Source organism: Ctenocephalides felis, unplaced genomic scaffold (genome assembly GCF_003426905.1).
Source record: "Ctenocephalides felis isolate EL2017-DRISC unplaced genomic scaffold, ASM342690v1 CF-g0.4_SCAFFOLD_03573, whole genome shotgun sequence".
NCBI classification, from domain to species: domain Eukaryota; kingdom Metazoa; phylum Arthropoda; class Insecta; order Siphonaptera; family Pulicidae; genus Ctenocephalides; species Ctenocephalides felis.
This window is the reverse complement of record NW_020539727.1, coordinates 23,101,117-23,120,057: the sequence shown is the minus strand read 5'-3', so window position 1 is coordinate 23,120,057 and position 18,941 is coordinate 23,101,117. Positions and strand designations below refer to the sequence as shown.

Sequence of the window (18,941 nt, the reverse complement as noted above, 5' to 3'; positions counted from 1 at the left end):
TAATTATTTATAAACTATCCATGTATTTTATTCAATCTGTGATACTATCAATGATTGCATCCATGACATTTACATTCGATTGCCAACTGTCATTCGGTGTTTCTGTCATTGAAATTAACCTCTACTACCTCATGTTAAATATAGTGAATGAATATTAGTTCTTGGTTCTATATATATAAGGTGAAGTGAAGTTTAATTAATAATAATTAATAATTAATAATAAGATGATCAAATCTTTCCCAACAAAGACCGAAATGCAAGAAGCATGCGAAATATTGCAAATGCAACAACTGAAGAAGAGCATTACATACATTTACATTTACATGTACATTTTGTCGAATAACTTATTCCCAGTTATAATTTCCCAGAATTCATCGAAGAATGGTTAGTAATATATAAAGGTACGGGGTTAAAAATTCCACGACCAAAGCGTCAAAAACCAGTAAAGCTGAAGCATTGTTTAACAATATTATTTGAAAGTAAAGGGAAAAAGATGTATAACCAGCTATAACCTTGATTCTTATGACTTTGATATTGGGAGATAAACGGTCATCTTTGAAAATCCATAGCAAAAGTATTTTCTTCCGTTGCTAGTTTTTCAGCATTAGTTAAAAATGTAATTATTTTGTAAAATACCTTTAAAATTAAAATAAGACATTAAACCTGTTTGCCATCTGGCCGTTCCAAGTTACCCCGCCTATAGGGTAAAAAGGTCTAGATAACAAATTTTTGAAAGACAGCAAAAAAAGCACATTTTTACAATGACAAAGTCTGTAGTTTTACTGAACATAGTCAGCTAATTGTTCGTTTGAAATGTGTCATTTGTTGTGATGAAATTGGTTTCATTTTCATAATAAAATTTATATTTGCTCAAACTCAAATTCGACCTTTAAGCCTTGCCCTGCTCTACGTATATACTTTTTATTAAATTTACTTCAATTCATCGAATGTTACTTGAAACTTTTTAAAAAGCAGGTCAAAGAAGAAATACGTTATTCATTTTCTATCTCACCTCGCAGAAATTTGAAAAATTTGTATAAGCTCAGTAGTATTATTTACAATTATACACAAAATCCAAAATCCAAAAAAAAACTGAAAAACTTGAAACGTAATTAATAAGCCAAAAGACCAAAAAAGACTCGGATTGGATTATACGATGATTTCTATAGAAAGTGTATAAAGCTTCCAGTTTGATTGCATTGACAAAACATAGACAATCTAATGGGGTTTATTGTTTTTATAATACCTCATTGTATATAGCATTCAAAAACAACACATCCTTATACACTTAAAGTATAATATTTTTGATTCTCTAGAAATTGTTTAGAATATACCTTAATTAGCAAAACAACGTTTGCCGGGTCAGCTAGTATTAGAATAAATCTAATACGTCTGTGATTACATGATGACTGCATCTCTACTTGTATGACCACAAATGTAATTGCACGACTACAACTGCAATTGCAGGACTACAATTGTACTAGCAAGACTACAAATGTACCAGCACAACTGAAAATGTACTTACACGACTACAACTAGAGTTAAACAACTGTATCCATATTTGCACGAATGCATTGTACTCATACGACTAGAACTGTACTTGTACAAATTACATCTGTAATTGCTGATTACAACAATAGTTGACTGCATTTGTGATTGTAGATTACATCTGTACAATCATACTATCATATATTCAGAATTTCTTACCTATACATTTAGATTCTAATTAGATTCATATTTGTTCCAATTCATATAGTTTGTAGGTTAGGGTGAATATTTTGTTGGGAGATAAAATTTGGTTGTCATCGTGAAAAGTCAAATTATCACAAATATAATATTACATCCATATACAATTCTACAGTCAATTTCTTACCTAAACATTTAGATTCTTATTAGATTCTTATTAGATTCATATTTGTTCCAATTCATATAGTTTGTAGGTTAGGGTGAATATTTTGTTGGGAGATAAAATTTGGTTGTAATCATTAAAAGACAGAATATAATATAACATCCATATACATGTATATATATACATATACATGTATATATATACGCGTGTATATGCATTAATTTAAAAAAATAATCATACCTTTTTATCATGACAGGTTCCACCAACGTTCATTTACAAAGAGTAATCTCGCCACAAAATCAAAAGATTTAAACAAAAACTTATCTATTTCTTTCCTCTAGCATTTCAGCTTTATTTCTACACCATTTCAGCTAACGATGACCTCTTAAATTCACAATTAAAAGCACTTTTTAGCAATTTCACAACTTTTTCGAGCAACTGATTTATTCGTAATGGACGACGCGAACTGTCATATGAATTTTCGAGCACGCGGTTTGGTGTTACCATATGCAAAAAAACGGAATCCGTTAGTGTGACGTTATAAAACCGTTAATTATGAACGTCAATTTGAATTCAAATTAGAATAAGTAAATGTAAAATGTATAAATGTGTATAAATGTGTATACATGTTTTACTTTAAACCTTTTACTTTAAAATTAAATCAAAACTTTATTAAAAAAATAAAAATTAAATATCTATATATCCGTATAAATAGTTTATTTATATATAATTATATCAACAATATATAATATTATATTATATAATACCACAAAAAGAGATCACAAATATATATTTTTTTCATTTTTGGCAACACTTAGACGCAAAGACACATTTCAAATTGTTTATAATAATTTATATAAACTTCATAATTTATATATATATATATATATATATATATTATATATGATTTAGTAGTTAAGAACTCACTCATATATATATATATATATATATATATAATATATATTATATATATAAAAGATTCATAAAATGGGCCAATATTTTATGAACCTTTAGACTTAAAAAATATTTATATTATATAATATTTTATCATCACAAGTAAGTTTTTGTGCATAGTATTGTTTTTATATACAATATTTTATTTTCATTATATTTTTCGAATATATATATATATATATATATATATATAATATAATATAATAATAAAATGCATTAATAATACATTTTTATAAGAAACCATCAACTAATTAATTTCAAGCAAGATTTAAAACTTAATTTGTTAATTTAATTTAACAAACTGCAGCGTTGACAAAAATATTCAATATTATAAAAAAATTAATTAATTGAATTGTTATTGTTAGTGAAAAAAAGTAAATAAATATTTACTTAGTTAAAATAACTAATTAAATATTTATTTAATTTTTTTACTAACAATAAATATAAATTTTGTCGCATAAAGTAAAAAATTGTAGAATATTCCCAAAAATGAACTTTTTTTGCCAAAGATAAAATTGGTTTTTGAGAAAATATCTAAATTTGTTTATAAATAGAAAAAAAATTGTTTTAGAAATATTTATTTTAAAAATTGATTTGTTGATTTAATTTAACAAACTAAAAACTTACAATAATATTTAATTTAATTCAATATTAAAGAGATTTGCATTTATTTAATTTTTAAATTTTGCATTATTAAATGTTTAAAACGAAAATTCTGTTCAGAAATATTAAATAAAAATTAAAAAAATGCAAACGATGAATATTATGTTTCAAAAATTCAGATGAATTTGTTTAAAATGTTAAACTAAATTATTTTAACTAACTTAAATGTTTATTTAATTTTTATACCAAGAATAAAGTTATATCCCAAAAATGAATAAAATTGTAAAGAATCCTAATAATTTAACTTTTTTTCTCAACAATAAAATTGTTTATGAAAAAAATATTTAAATTTGTTCATAAATAGGAAAACAATTGTTTTATAAATATTTGTTTAAATAAAAAATATTTTGAAACAAAATTTAATAAAAAAAGTCATTATAGGAAATTAAATTTATAGTATCAAAGTTAATATTATTTTCTTGTCAAAGTTTAATGATTTCATTAAGAAAATTATGAAATTTTTGCATTTTTGCAAAGAAGACCTATAAATTTTATTATTTGATGTTAAACTAGATATATGCAAATATATTTTGTCCAAATTATATTTTCCTAGTATGAACAGTGTGTCCTGAAGAGCTCATCAAAGTTAACACAATACAAAACGTTGTTTTTCAATGACTTTAGTCAGAAAAATATAAAATTTTTACATTTTTGCAAAGGAAACCCTCAAATTTTATTATTTATTAATAAAATAGACATAATTAAGAATATAATACCCAATTTACAGAATTCTAGTAAGTATCTTCAGTACCAAAAAAATTTTTACTAAATTCAAATAAATAATAAGTAGTATTTTTGTGCAGTTACAATAAATCTAGAATAATAGTCGTAACTAATTTTATTCGGAATTATATTAAAAATTTGGTAATGGTTCAAAGAGAACCTATAAATTTTAATATTTGTTATTAAACTAGACATATGTAGAAATATTGTGTTTGAATTATACTATCCTAGAACAAACGATGTGTCCTGAAGAGCTCATCAAAATTAACGCAGGATAAAACGTTGTTTTTCCACGACTTTAGTCAGAAAATCGAGAAATTTTTGCATTTTTGCAAGGAAAACCCTCCAATTTTATTATTAATTAATAAAACTGACATAACTAAGAATATCATATCCAATTTTCAGGATTCTAATAAGAATCTTCAGTACAAAAAAAAATATTACTAAATTCATATAAATAATATGAGGTATTTTTGTGCAGTTACAATTAATCTAGAATAATAGTTGTAACTAATTTTATTCGGAATTATATTAAAAATATGGTAATGTTGTAAAAAAAAACTATAAATTTTTTTATTTGTTTTTAAAATAGACATATTTTAAAATATTGTGTCCAATTCATACTATCCTAGTGCAAACGATATGCCCTGAAGAGCTCATCAAATTTGTCTCAAAGATAAAACATTGTTTTCAAATAACTTGAGTCGAAAAAATATTAAAAATTTGGTATTTTTGCAAAGAAAACCCCCAAATTTTATTATTTCTTAATAAAATAGACATAACTAAGAATATCATATCCAATTTACAAGATTCTAATGAAAATTTTCAGTACCAAAAAAAAATTATTAAGTTCAAATAAAAAATATCAGGTATTTTTGTGCACGTAATAAAAGACATTATTTTTTTATTGACTTTGGTCAGAAAAATATAAAATTTTTGCATTTTTGCAAAGAAAACCCTCTAAGTTTATTATTAATTAATAAAATAGACATAACTAAGAATATAATATCTAATTTTCAGGATTCTAATAAGAATTTTCAGTACCAAAAAAAAAATCACTAAATTCAAATAAAAAATATTAGGTATTTTTGTGCAAATTTTGCTATAATGCAAAAAATCTATTATTTATAATATTTTGCAGTATTTTAATAAATACTATAATGTCCAAATTTTGCTCAAAAAAATTAAACAAATATTTTAATTACAACTTTAGACACATTTTTAATTTGTATGGAGAAAATTATTATAGTTAGTAAAAAAAATTAATTTCATATATTTAGACTTATTTATATACGTGTGTTAGTATTTTTTCCAAAATTTCCATCACCTTTCCCACATGCTGAAAAAAATATAAAAAAACTCACTTATAAAAATTCTCCACCGTTTCAGTCAAGTTCGAAACCATTTTATCGCGTTTTACAACCCTATATACAAAAATATACATTATTAATATAACAAATATAAAAAATAGTTGAAAATTATTTATACTTGTTAGAGTTCTTAATATCTAGTTAAATATAATAAATATACTATTAGTAATAGTAATAGTTTATATTATATTATATTATATTATATATATATATATATATATATATATATATATGTTTAACCCCATCACCATTTATTTAATTTATCAAAATTGAAGTTTTATTACCATCAGTCTCCACCTCTCGTTCAAGATATTTTTTTAACAAGTCCTTTATTAAAAATATATGTTATCCACATTCTTTTAAAAATCCTGGACAACTCCTGCTCCTGATTATCCTTTTTGTAGATTTTAAGGAATACCAGGAATTCGGTTTTTGGAGTTTTAGATGAAAAGTTTCCTGTTTTTTGTACATTGTATGGGAATAACTGTTTGGAGTTTCTTGGGTGTCAAATTTCTGGAAAAAATAGACAAAAATAGATAAAAATAGAAAAAAAATTACATATATATATATATATATATTTATATATCTTTCCCCTTTCGTTTCTCACAACCCGCTCCCACACTTGCGTTGTAACCTTGATCAGTGTCCATAATGCACCGCTATCAATAACATTAAATAAAAAAGGACAATATGTGCTCCTGTATATTTTTTATAATATTTTATCATAAAGATGTACAGAAATATATTTAGCTACGAAACTTTTAGTGTACGTCTTCGCTAAAGAGAATTATACAAAGATAGCGCCACGTGAAAAGTACTTTTGAATATTCAATATCAAATTTAAAGTATACCGAGTTGCTGTAGAGTGTTATGTTATTATACAATATTATGCACTATTTAATTTTAAATAATTTCGCCATATACCATATTTACATACAAAAATTAGTTTTAGATTTATAGAAGATTTAGTAAGACAGTGCACTTTTACTATCTTAGAATTTTGCTTTAGAATTCAATATACCTAGTACATATTTTTATTTTACCCCTTGTAACTTCTAAAGAATTTGTTTAATGCAAACGACATCTTCGATAAATTTATGTAAAAATAAGTCATTGACAATATTGTCTAACATCATTTAGTCCTACAGCAACTCGGTATACTTTAAAACGCATTTAAAAAAATACAACTTTGCTTCCGCCTTTATCATAAACAACTCGCATAGTAAAAACGGCGGGAGCAAAGTTGTAAATTTAATATGCATAATGTGTAATATACTAATGTGATAAATAAATGCGGTTTTGAAGTATACCGAGTTGCTGTATAGTGTTATGTTATTAGACAATATTATACATTATTTAATTTTAAACAGTTTCGCCATATACCATTTTCATATACAAAAATTAGTTTTAGAGTTATAAACGATTTTGTAACACAGCGCACTTTTCTTATCTTAGGAATTTTGCTTTAGAATTCAGTATACTTAGTACATATTTTTATTTTATCGCTTGTAACTTCTAAAGCATTTGTTCAATTTGATTTATGTCTTTGACAAATTTATTTAAAAATAAGTCATTGACAATATTGTCTAACATCATTTAATCCCACAGCAACTCAATATACTTTAAAACACATTTGAAAACATACAACTTTGCTTCCGCCTGTATTGTAAAAAACTCGCATAATAAAAACGGCGGAAGCAAAGTTGTAAACTTATAAAGGGTAATATATTAATGTGATATATAAATGCGGTTTTGGAGTCTACCGAGTTGCTGTAGAGCATTATATTATTAGACAATATTGTAGATTATTAAATTTTAAATAATTTTCCTATATACTATATTTATATACAACAATTAGTTTTAGATTTATAAACGATTTTGTAACACAGCGCACTTTTCTTATCTTAGGAATTTTGCTTTGAAATTCAGTATACTTAGTATAAATTTTTATTTCATCGCTTGTAACTTCTAAAGCATTTGTTTAATATAAACGATGTCTTCGACAAATTTATGTAAAAACAAGTCATTGACAATATTGTCTGACATCATTTAGTCCTACAGCAACTCAATATACTTTAAAACGCATTTGACAACATACAACTTTGCTTCCGCCTTTATTGTGAAGAACTTGCATAGTAAAAACGGCGGAAGCAAAGTTGTAAAATAAATGAAAGATTAATCCTCCTAAACGATTGTTCGGATTTTCATAAATCTTCCTAAATATATATATATATATATATATATATATATATATTTTATTATATAAAATTAAGTCGGGTTTTTCTTTCTGACGATATAACTCCAGAATGTACGAACCGATTCCGACGATTTTGCATTCGTTGGAAATGTCTGGGGCTCCGTGAGGTTTATTTATAGCTAGGTTATATATTATATATATATATATATATATATATATATATATCTGAGAACCAAGAACTAATATTCTATCACTATATTTAACATAAGGTAGTCAAGTAATTTCAATTAGGACTCTTTATTGTCCAATCAAAGCACTTTTGCTGATAATATATATGCCAATTAGTTGTAAACACCTGAAACATTTTATAAGATATGTACAAAGAAATTATAAATTACCAACAATTAATATATAACTATTCACATTTTTATTACAAATTTTAAGGTTATGTTAAGAAACTATATTTCAACATATTTTTTTTTTATTAATTTGTTGATGAGTATGCTTATTGCTGATATATAGAATATAAACACCTCAAATACTCTAATTAAATACGTATAAACAAATATACTTAAATACTTAAGTATATAAATAATCACATTCCCATTTTCAAGAAATAAATTTCCCAATCGTCCATTTGGCATCGCTTGCTATTATTAAGAATTAATTTATTTGTCACTTCGTAATAATTTTCCATGGTGATTAAAATATTTATATTATTCACGTAATAATTTTCCAAAAGTAGTGATTAAAAATGCATATTAATATATTTGTATCAAAACAGAAACACCGACTGACAGTTGACAATCGAATGCAAATGTCATGGATGAAATCATTGATAGAATCATAGATTCAATAAACTATATGGATAGTTTATAAATAATTAATTCTGAATTAGAATGAAAAACGGGATAAAAAGTATTACATATGTTTCTCCTGGCTCTAAACTACCTCCCTGCCACCAATAGATTACTGAGCCACGGCAACGCGTGGCCGGGCTAGCTAGTATATATATATATATATATATATATAATGAATTAGAATGAAAAACGGGATAAAAAGTATTTCATATGTGTATCTCCTGGCTCTAAACTATCACCCTGCCAATTTTCATCTAAATCGGTTCAGCCGTTCGTGAGTTATAAGTGTTGCTACTTAAGCGATCCTCTTTTATATATATATACTAGCAAACCCGACGAACTCCGTTTCGCCACCAGATGGTTTCGTGAGAAAGATGAAATTTTTTGTTTGTTTTATATTTGAAAAGGAAAAATTTGATTTTATTATACAACAGTAATGAATTTATTTCGATTACAAAAATGAATTGTTTTTGAGTTGAACTTCTCTAAGTAAATGAAAGTGAATCCGCAAATTATCCGTTTCATTGAAGTGCTCTTTGGTAAACCACATTTTTTGTTTTCTGGTCTGACGTTAACACAAACAAAGCGGATGGTTTTCTAACTCGTGAACAGGCAACGTATAACTGCCCATGTGAAAAACAATGATTTTCTAAATAATCTATTTGAAATTTATCCCGCAAACACTAAGCGATTGGCCTTGCGACTTGTTATTGCGAACGCAAGGAAATTGCAATCGTTTGAAGTCGTACGGAAGACCAGTCGGAATCATTGGTATGTCACCAAATCGCCAGCAATTTTTGATTGAATGGTGAAATTCAGTGCGTGTACATCATTATTGTTTGCGGCAAGAATTGCTCGTTGACTTAACCAAGTATAATTCTGATAATTCTCACTAATGTGATTACTCGAATTTTTAACTACGGTGCGTGAAGTTCAGCAGCTTGCATTAGGGCACGATGCCATGCACCACTAATTTTCTTAGCTATAAACCTTGCAGAGCCCGAGACCTTTCCAACGAATGCAAAATTCTCGAAATCGGAAAGAAAACCCGACTTATTTTTATATATATAGAATATAATATATATATATATATATATATATATATATATATATATATATATATAATATTCTTACATTACTGTCCACCGTCTGCCACTTCCTCGCCCTATTCCCTTTATCATCATCGGCAGAACTCGTGTATCTTCGTTTTCTTTTCCCGGAAGAAACTCCGGAGGAGACGACGTCCGGAGGCGGCGGCGGCGGTGGAGAATTGTTTTCTATCAGGCAGCAGTGATGTCTTTTTGTAAGACAACACGATTGTTTTGGTAATTGGCGGTAGAGAGATTCTATGTCTTCTGAAGATTGCCTAGAGAAGAATAGTTGATATAAATATAATAAATTAAAAATAATTAAAAACAATGTCATAATTCGGATATTTATGGAACAATATCAAATCAATATATTTATGTTTCACTTGATTTCAAATAAAGAAAAAACTAATTGCTATGCCAAAATAGATAGTATACTCATCTAAAATTATAGTCTAAATATTACAATTTTGTTAAATAATCATCCAATATTTTACAGTACGAAAATAGATAAAAAATTAATAAAAGTGCCAAAAATCAAACATCTTATATATTTGGACTCGGATTTCTCAGAACTTTATCCATGTTAGTTTCAGAGATAGTATGAATATCAATTTATAGTCGAAAATTTATATGATAAGTGATTAAAACATTATAGATCACAATAAAAAAGCGACATATTGAATTTAACATTAATCATAAACAAAATTCTGACAGTTCAAAAAAAATGAATTTTTAACGACTTCAATAAGATACAAATAAATTAATTATTCCAAGTTATGTTATAGGCAATATTGACAATCAATTTATAGATGAAAATTATACCATATTGTATTAAATTTCGACCAAAAAGGAAATATTTTGGCATTTAAAAATTTTGTGCATATTGGATATATGAAATTGACATTCAATATTTCTAAAAATAAAAAATCTGATATTTATATAAAAAATTATATATTTAGATAATATTTAGGTACTGCGTTGATTCAGACTAAAATCTAATTTATTCATTGATTTAAAAAATATTTCACTATTTGACATAAATAAAATCAAAATAAACAAAACACTGTGATGCGTTGGAATTAATTATCGAAATGTAAAGAAATTTGTGTAATGAAAATATAACATTATTATTAAAATATCACGTATATTATAAGAACTTCTGCAAAGCGGCAAAATATTTTTGATGGCAAAACAGCGTTTGCCGGGTCAGCTAGTATAGATATATATACATACTATTATTTTGTGCAATATTACATAAGTTTTCCAGTTTATGAGAACATCATAAATTGTATCCGGTGGAGCAACAAGATGGTTTATTGTTAATTCGAAACGATATTTCATATCTTATCCAGAAACTGTATTCAGAATTTATATATTCATATACACACACATATATATATATATATATACAAATATAATTCATACAATCCGCTCGGTAAATAATTAATTATTATAATACAATTTGTTTCATTATTAATTACGTCAGGATTACTATGGTGAAAACAATTTAAATTTTACTCAATCGGATTTTGGGATTAAATGTTTTACGACATAATTAATTAGTTAAAATATTGCAGAACAATATGTTAATGTGAAATAGTTATTTAAATTATTGTCAATAATAATAATGGATTTGAATAAAATCATTTTGATAAACTAATACGACTTAAAATTAAAGTAGAAATGTTATTCAATAAAAAATTTAGGTAAGTTAAAATGTTAACATATTTTAACAAAAGTCTCAGATTAATTACTAAATGTCTTTTAATTATAAGACAGATTGTAATTCAAATATTAATAAAAAATATATATATTTTAACAAAAATTATGTGTACATTTTTAAAAATAAATCAAATATTGAAATATTGAATTCGAATTGATTCTTAAACCAAAAAAATTAAATATAACAAAAATAAGTTATTACATTTGTATGGGAAATAAAATTAATTAAAAAATGTATATTTATAATTTTGTATAGTATAGAATATATAAATGTATAATTTATTCAAAGACAGACCTAAAAGATAATATATTCAACTAAAAGCCATAACTTAAATATCAAAATTTATTCTTGATCTTATCATTTTTGTGTATGGCATCGTGCCTTAAGGCAAATTGCTGGAACTTCCCGTACCGTAATGAAATATTCGATTAATTTTAAATGTTTTCAAATATATTATTACAAATACTGTAACTTTCATTATTTTTGCTATCTTGTTATATCTGTGCAAATCAAATGTAAATCATAAATCAATTTATTTCCAGAACATTAACAATCGTCATTTCATTTCGAATTCAATTTCAAAAAAAATTGTTGCCTAATTTACACAAAATTGAAAAAGTGCTCCCGTATAGTCACAGTCTAAACGCATTTGCCAATAATTCTGTGCGACATTTTCACTCGTACTGTGCTTAGCTTGGCGGCATTTTCACATTTTTCAATAGTTTTTTTTCTCACAAAATTTGAAAAGTTCTCCAGTAAATAAACAGTCCAAACGCACTTGGGTAAACATTTGAACCAGAGTGGCGCTTAGACTGTGCTTAGCCCGGGTGATTTTTTGCATTTTCAATCCAAAATGACAAATATTTTACGGAAAATAAAAAAAAAAGTAATAATTTACCATTTATCCTCAAAAGCAATTGTTTTGTCAATACAAGTAGAATGTTTTTCTATTGTATCTCTTATAGTCAAAAATGATATTAAATTGCAAATTGATGGGAGTATTAATATATGCTCGATGAGTGAATATTTTAAATAAATGGTATTATTTTTATTTTTAAGTTTTATTGATTTTTATAAAAATATCTAAAACTATTTTCACTGACCTGTCAATATCACAAGAATTTTCATCAATTGAAGATCTTCCTGGATGCTGTTGACAGTTGCAAGGCGTTTCTACTACTAGATGTCTTCTTCTAAATTTAGAAAAAAATTATTAAAATTGGAGAACAAACTCTTAAAAATAAAATAGAAATAGATGAAATAATTACCCTGTTCCTTGAAAATAATAAAACAAATTAAACATTTGTGCCGTGTACTAAACGTAAGTTCATTGGTTAGAAATTATTTCTATATTATTCGTAAATAAGAAAGGACTCTACTGACGACCAAACTAAAAATGAAAAAAGGTGGGGGACTCTACTGACGAGCAAAATAAAAATAAAATTCAAAGAGACTCTACTGATTATTAAATTAAAGTTAAAGGTAAAAGGGACTATACTATACTGACGAGCATACTAAAAGGGACTCTACTGACGAACAAAACTAAATTTTTTTTTTGTTTATTGTTCATAGCAAACTATACACAAAACTAAAAATAAAAGAAAAATAAACTCTACTGATAATTAAATTAAAAATGGAAGAAAATGGGACTCTCCTGACGAGCAAACTAAAAATTAAAGAAAAAGGACTCTACTGACGATCAAATAGAAATAAAATTCAAAGAAACTACTGATGATTAAATCAAAAATTGAAGGGAAAAGAAAAAAACTCTACTGACGAGCAAAATTGAAAATGAAAGAAAATGGGACTCTTCTGACGATCAAATAGAAATAAAATTTAGTCTCTTTGAATTTTATGATTGAATTAAATGATGATTAAATTAAAGATTAAAGAAAAATGGACTCTACTGACGAGCTATCTAAAAATAACATTAAAAAGGGACTCTACGGACGAGCAATCTAAAAATAAAATTAAAAAGGGACTCTACAGACGAGCAATCTAAAAATAACATTAAAAAGGGACTCTACTGACGAGCAAAATAGAAATAAAATTCAAAGAGACTCTACTGATGATTAAATTAAAAATTAAAGAAAAACGGACTCTACTGACGAACAAAACCAAAAATAAAATCAAAAATGGACTTGTAGTTTCTATAAATCTTAGAAGTTATTAAAATGGAAAATATTTTATAGGCAAGACAGATACAGCTGCTCAAAGAATGAGATTATATCGCTAGCGAAAAAGTAAAAAAATACAAGCAGTCAATGAATGTATGTTAATTTTAATTACATGAAGTTCTTCAAACACAATTATTATATGAAGAGTGAAGTTACGAAAACAATATTTGTTTAGGCGTTATAGAATTTATATTATAGAATTTTATTAATCTACAATTACTTCATTCCTCTAATGAAGGTTCATTTCTAAATGCTAATTACAATGACAAACCGATCATGTCATATTTGAAGTATGACTTTAATTACATCATTGTTTCTAAATATTATACATATTTTGAATGCTATTATAAATATATAATTTACAATTTATCATCATATAAATGTGTATACTGATTGAAGACACTAATAAATGTGTGCATCACGAGTGTTACTATCATATTACTAAGAAACATTATTCAAAATTGTTATATGATGTTTTTATTTTTACTTAAATGCCATCTTGTACAGTAGCAAATAAGTTTTACTTCAATCGCGTGTAAACCTTACGCGCACTCTTTTTTTTAATTTTTATTATTTTTTACAAACCTGCAATTACTTCTAAATGTTACAACCAAAGGTCTGACAGCTGTCGTTGTAACTTTAACAGCTGTTGTAACATCTTCTGATGGAATTTGAATTTGTCTTCTTTCCTGTGGACACATTTTTGGACTGTGCAAAGACTCTGAACAATACCTAAAAAAATAGAATAATAAAAAATTGATAAAGGAAAAGTGTCTTCTAAGAATGTTGTAAATTTTATCTAGTTTCACACTATCTAACTGCAAAGGGGTAGTTTCATATGAAATTTTTGAGTTATTTGACAAAAACCAAAAAAATGTCCCGAATTTTCTATTTATTGCTTAAGAATAAAATATCGAATTCAAAGTCGTTTTATTCAAGACTTTTATATCGGCAAAGAAATATATATTGTAGGCTTTACTTGTTCTTGAATAATATATAAATAATTTAAAAAAAGTTGTATAAAAACATCTTAAGTAGAATAGATAAAAAATGTCTTAAGTAATCTAAAAGAACAAAGTCTCAAATAATATGCAAAGCAACTAGCTGTAAGTGGAATTCTGTCTTAAGGCAAATTGCTGGAATTTCCCGTACCGCAATTCAAAATTCGAGTAATTAAAAATAATCAATAAAAGTTGATCAAATGATTTGAAACTTTTAATAGAATTTCGAACCATATTAAATCATTCTATCTTAAATCATTTATTTTGAAATATTTTGGAAATTCTGAACTTTTTTTCAATGCAATCGTACTGCTTTCACTGCATAAAGACTAAATATCAAAGCGCGTAAGCGCCGCATCGCCGTCTAACGCGTAAACATTGGTACGGAATCCATGGGAATGTAAAAAAATTTATACTTATTGTTAAAATCTTTATAAAATATCTGATAATTTGATGTGCATATGTCTAATGATCATTTTTAACCGCTAAATGGCATTTGTTTTACTTTTTCCTCCATATCTCCAAAGTCGTTGGACCTGCCTTTCCAAAAAATTGAACAGTTCTTCATTTAGTCAATACAAATAAAATGTTTTTTGAATTATTCAAATCGGACGCTCCGTTCTCTTAAAAACTGAGTTACCGTTTATGCACTTTTTGCCTCGTATCTTCGGAACGGCTAGACCTGCCTTCGCCAAAAACTAATCAGCACGTCTCCTTATCAATACGAATCGAATGTTTTTTGAATTATTCAAATCGGTTGATCCGTGTTCCCGAAATCGTCGACGAAAATTTGTATCCGCACATACATACACACACGCACATACATACATACATACATACATACATACATACATACATACATACATACACACACACACACACACACACACATACACACATACATCCATTTTTTCTAAGGTATGCCAAAATGTTCAGAAACCTTTGAAACGTAAAGATATATAAAAATTTTCATTTTCGATTTTTTTGCGGTTACTATTACTTGCCCTACGGGAAGTTAAAAATCTCAATAAGCATAGAAAAAAAAGTCTGAAGTAATCTAATATTAAGATTAAGTCTTGAATAGTCTTGAAAATCGATATATGTATGATATTGTATTCCAGTATAAAATATTTTAATTCATCATTATTAATTTTAGTTTAATTATCTTTAATATTTTGAATCATATTGTGACGAGTATATATATTTGGGTGGTCCTTAATATGGACGTTTTCAAACTTCCTTGCTCCCAAGGGCTGAAATGGTTCCAAATTGATAAAAAACAATTCTCTGAAAGTTTTAGCTCTTAATATTAACGTTTAGATAGAGCGCAATTCAGTCAAAGTTTTGAATGGAAATAGCATGAAAAATTTTTCAAAAATTTTGCAGAGCGTCGAATTTATGACACGAATTTTCACTTTTAATTCATTTGTCGCTAAGTTATACCTATAAAAATTTCTTTATAAATTTTCAAAATTTTTTCCATGCTATTTCCTTAAGAAGTTTGTTTGAATTGCGCACTATCTAAAAGTTAATATTAAAAGCTAAAACTTTAAGAAAATTATTTTTTATGAATTAGGAACCATTTGAGCCCTTGGGAGCAAGGAAATTCAAAAATGTCCTTATTAAGGACCACCATGATAGATTATTTCATAGATTATTTATATAAATGTACATGTCAAATTTTAAGAATAATTACAAAAATTTTAACATAGTGTAGATAGAATTATCATAATAATTATAATGTACAAAGTTGATAAACATCCCCATAATTTTGTTTAATATATTCAATGGAACTCTGTTATTTAATTGAGTAATAAAATACATTTACAGGTAATATATGCAAATTAAGAATACGTCTATATCAATAATTAGTTCGTACAAATATACTGCCAAATTTACATGGAATAATTCCAAAAAGTAGGTCGGTCCTGCATTCAAAATGGCATTAATTTTATAAATTTTATAAATATATATAAATTTTTTACCCATCGCTCAAGTTCCTCCTCATATCTCGATTTCTAAGGGCGCTCGAAGAATTCGCCCTTAAAATAGTCGAAGAGTGCCCTCGAAGGACCTCAGACCTTGGTTCCCTTACAGAATGTGCTCGTCTGATTCTTGGTACGGAACTGGCCCTTCCTGTATGGCAACATCTTGCCAAAGTCACCTGAAAAGAAAAAAAATATCTTAAAATTCAATTATGGAAAAGAACAATAAAATTAGTATGAAAATTTTTAGAAATTTATTTATTTAAAATCCATACGTTTCGGCTAGCATCTTAGCCTTCATTCAGTGGCAATCAATTTAACTATAAAAATTAAACCTATATAAATAATATTTTAGAAATTTCATAGAAAAACAATAATAATGATACTAATAATAATAAAGCACAAATAATTTTGTATCCTAATATAGCATATGAAACCATTATTAATCCATGGTATGAGTATGTGCACATTGATAAAATATATATTTTTAACATCACAGATGGTAAAACACACAAATAAAAATGTTAACTTGACAAGTTGTCGAAACTCAGTATTTACTGTTCGGAGTTTATGATAGAAATGTCACATTTTTTTTGAAGCAGTTTTTAGCATGTGTTCAAATTTTACGGGAAATTTAAAAAGCGATGGGATCTTGTCATTTTTTTAAGAAATTTTGACACGCTATTTAGGAACCACGTGTTTGTTTCGTTCAGGGCCATATTGTCGAAAAGTTTTTTAATGACCCTGTCGTTATGTAATTGCAAAAACAAACCCCTCAGCAAATATTCTTTTAATTACGTTCTCTTCAGAATGTAAAAATTTTGGGTTGAAAAATCTATATTATGGTTTAAATTAATAATATGTTCGTTTAGCATGGTTTTGAATTGTTTGGGATTTTTTGAGTTATTTTTATGTTGGTAAAGACATTTGCTCAGGTTTTGGCTAGTTTCTCCGTATATTAATAATTAATATAAAATACAAAGCTTTAATAATATATATCTTATAAATAAATTATGAATATTTTTATATTTCAATCTTCCAAACCAAAAAAATCTGAAACTTTTCCATTATTTTTACAGTACATTTCGAGTGCGTTTACGAACTTTTTTGTGACTTAGTCTATTATAAATATTTTATTTCTATTAAACATTAAACAATGACATTCTATAAATATTTCTGTATTATTTTAGGTCACATTTTCCGAAAAATTTCCAATATTTTCTTAATATGTTCAGGGACATTTATCGCCTGTCAATTTTCTTGATATCTTTGGTAACATATAAGGGCATTAATTTCTAATCATTGTCCAAAAACATAAAAGATATTATTTGATCGACGTGTCGTATCCATTGACAAAATAATTTATTATATATATATATATATATATATATATATATATATATATATATAGTATATATATATATATATATATATATAAGCTGTATTTTTGTATAAAGCAAGCGCTTGTGGAAAAAACTAACACTCTATAGTTAAATGATATATTTTAGGATTTTCAAATAAATTTAATAAACTATGACATTTATATAAAAATGTTGTTAACAAAAGTTATAACTGAATAAATTTGCAACATTTTTTTCATATAAAGTTAGTATGTATTTTTAATATTTATCGATTTATATTTTTATTTTCATATAAAGCTAGTATCTATGTTTATTATTTATCGATTTATAAATAAATCAACTTAACTAATATTCTTTTCAAAAATTAGTTTATGATTCAAGTACGTATTTTTAGATTTTTGACTAAATTTAATAAACTATGACGTTTATATAAAAATATTGTTAACAAAAGTTATAACTGAATAAATTTGCAACTTTTTTTTCATATAAAGTTAGTATCTATGTTTAATATTTATCGATTTATAATTTTTTTTCATAGAAAGTTAGTATCTAGTTTCAATATTTATCGATTTACGAATAAAAAAAATTGAATAATGTTTTGTTCATGAAACTCTTCAAAGTTAAAGTGCATATTTCCAGATTTTTAGCTAAATCTAAACAAATATGATATTTATATAAAAATGTAGTTAACAAAACTTTTAACTTAATAAATATACAACAAATCTTCCATATAAACTTATTATTTATGTTCGATATTTAACGATTGACATAAAAAAATTATTTATTAATTTAAAATAGTTTAATTAAAATTTCAGTACAAATTTTCAGATTTTCAATAAAATCTCGGAAACTATTTCAAAATATTTAATCCAACAAAATATTTAATTTATTTAATACAACATCAATAAATGTTGTAGCTGAATAATTGCTACTTTATAAGATTATATATTATAATATTAAGTTTATATGAAATTTTATAATTTTAGC

The 18,941-nt window shown here is 25.7% G+C and overlaps 1 protein-coding gene across 1 annotated transcript; it reads right to left on the bottom strand.

Annotated features, from left to right (window-relative positions):
• Positions 1-5,520: 5,520 nt before the first annotated feature.
• LOC113389365 lies at positions 5,521-16,702 on the bottom strand. Its single transcript, XM_026626415.1, has 6 exons — positions 16,594-16,702; positions 14,193-14,339; positions 12,534-12,623; positions 9,751-9,982; positions 5,844-6,072; positions 5,521-5,613 (listed from the first exon to the last, which is right to left on the bottom strand). The coding sequence occupies exons 1-5, from the start codon at positions 16,614-16,616 to the stop codon at positions 5,905-5,907; spliced, it is 660 nt and encodes a 219-aa protein (XP_026482200.1). The 5' UTR covers positions 16,617-16,702; the 3' UTR covers positions 5,521-5,613; positions 5,844-5,904.
• Positions 16,703-18,941: the final 2,239 nt, after the last annotated feature.

Excerpts from the sequence above, each read along its gene's own strand:
- LOC113389365 (XM_026626415.1), bottom strand. The coding sequence starts at position 16,616 with ATGAGGAGGAACTTGAGCGATGG. Across the intron at positions 12,624-14,192 it reads ACATTTAGAAGTAATTGCAG|AAGAAGACATCTAGTAGTAG; the intron begins GTTTGTAAAAAA and ends TTCTAAATTTAG. Across the intron at positions 6,073-9,750 it reads GGCAGACGGTGGACAGTAAT|AAATTTGACACCCAAGAAAC; the intron begins GTAAGAATATTA and ends TATTTTTTCCAG.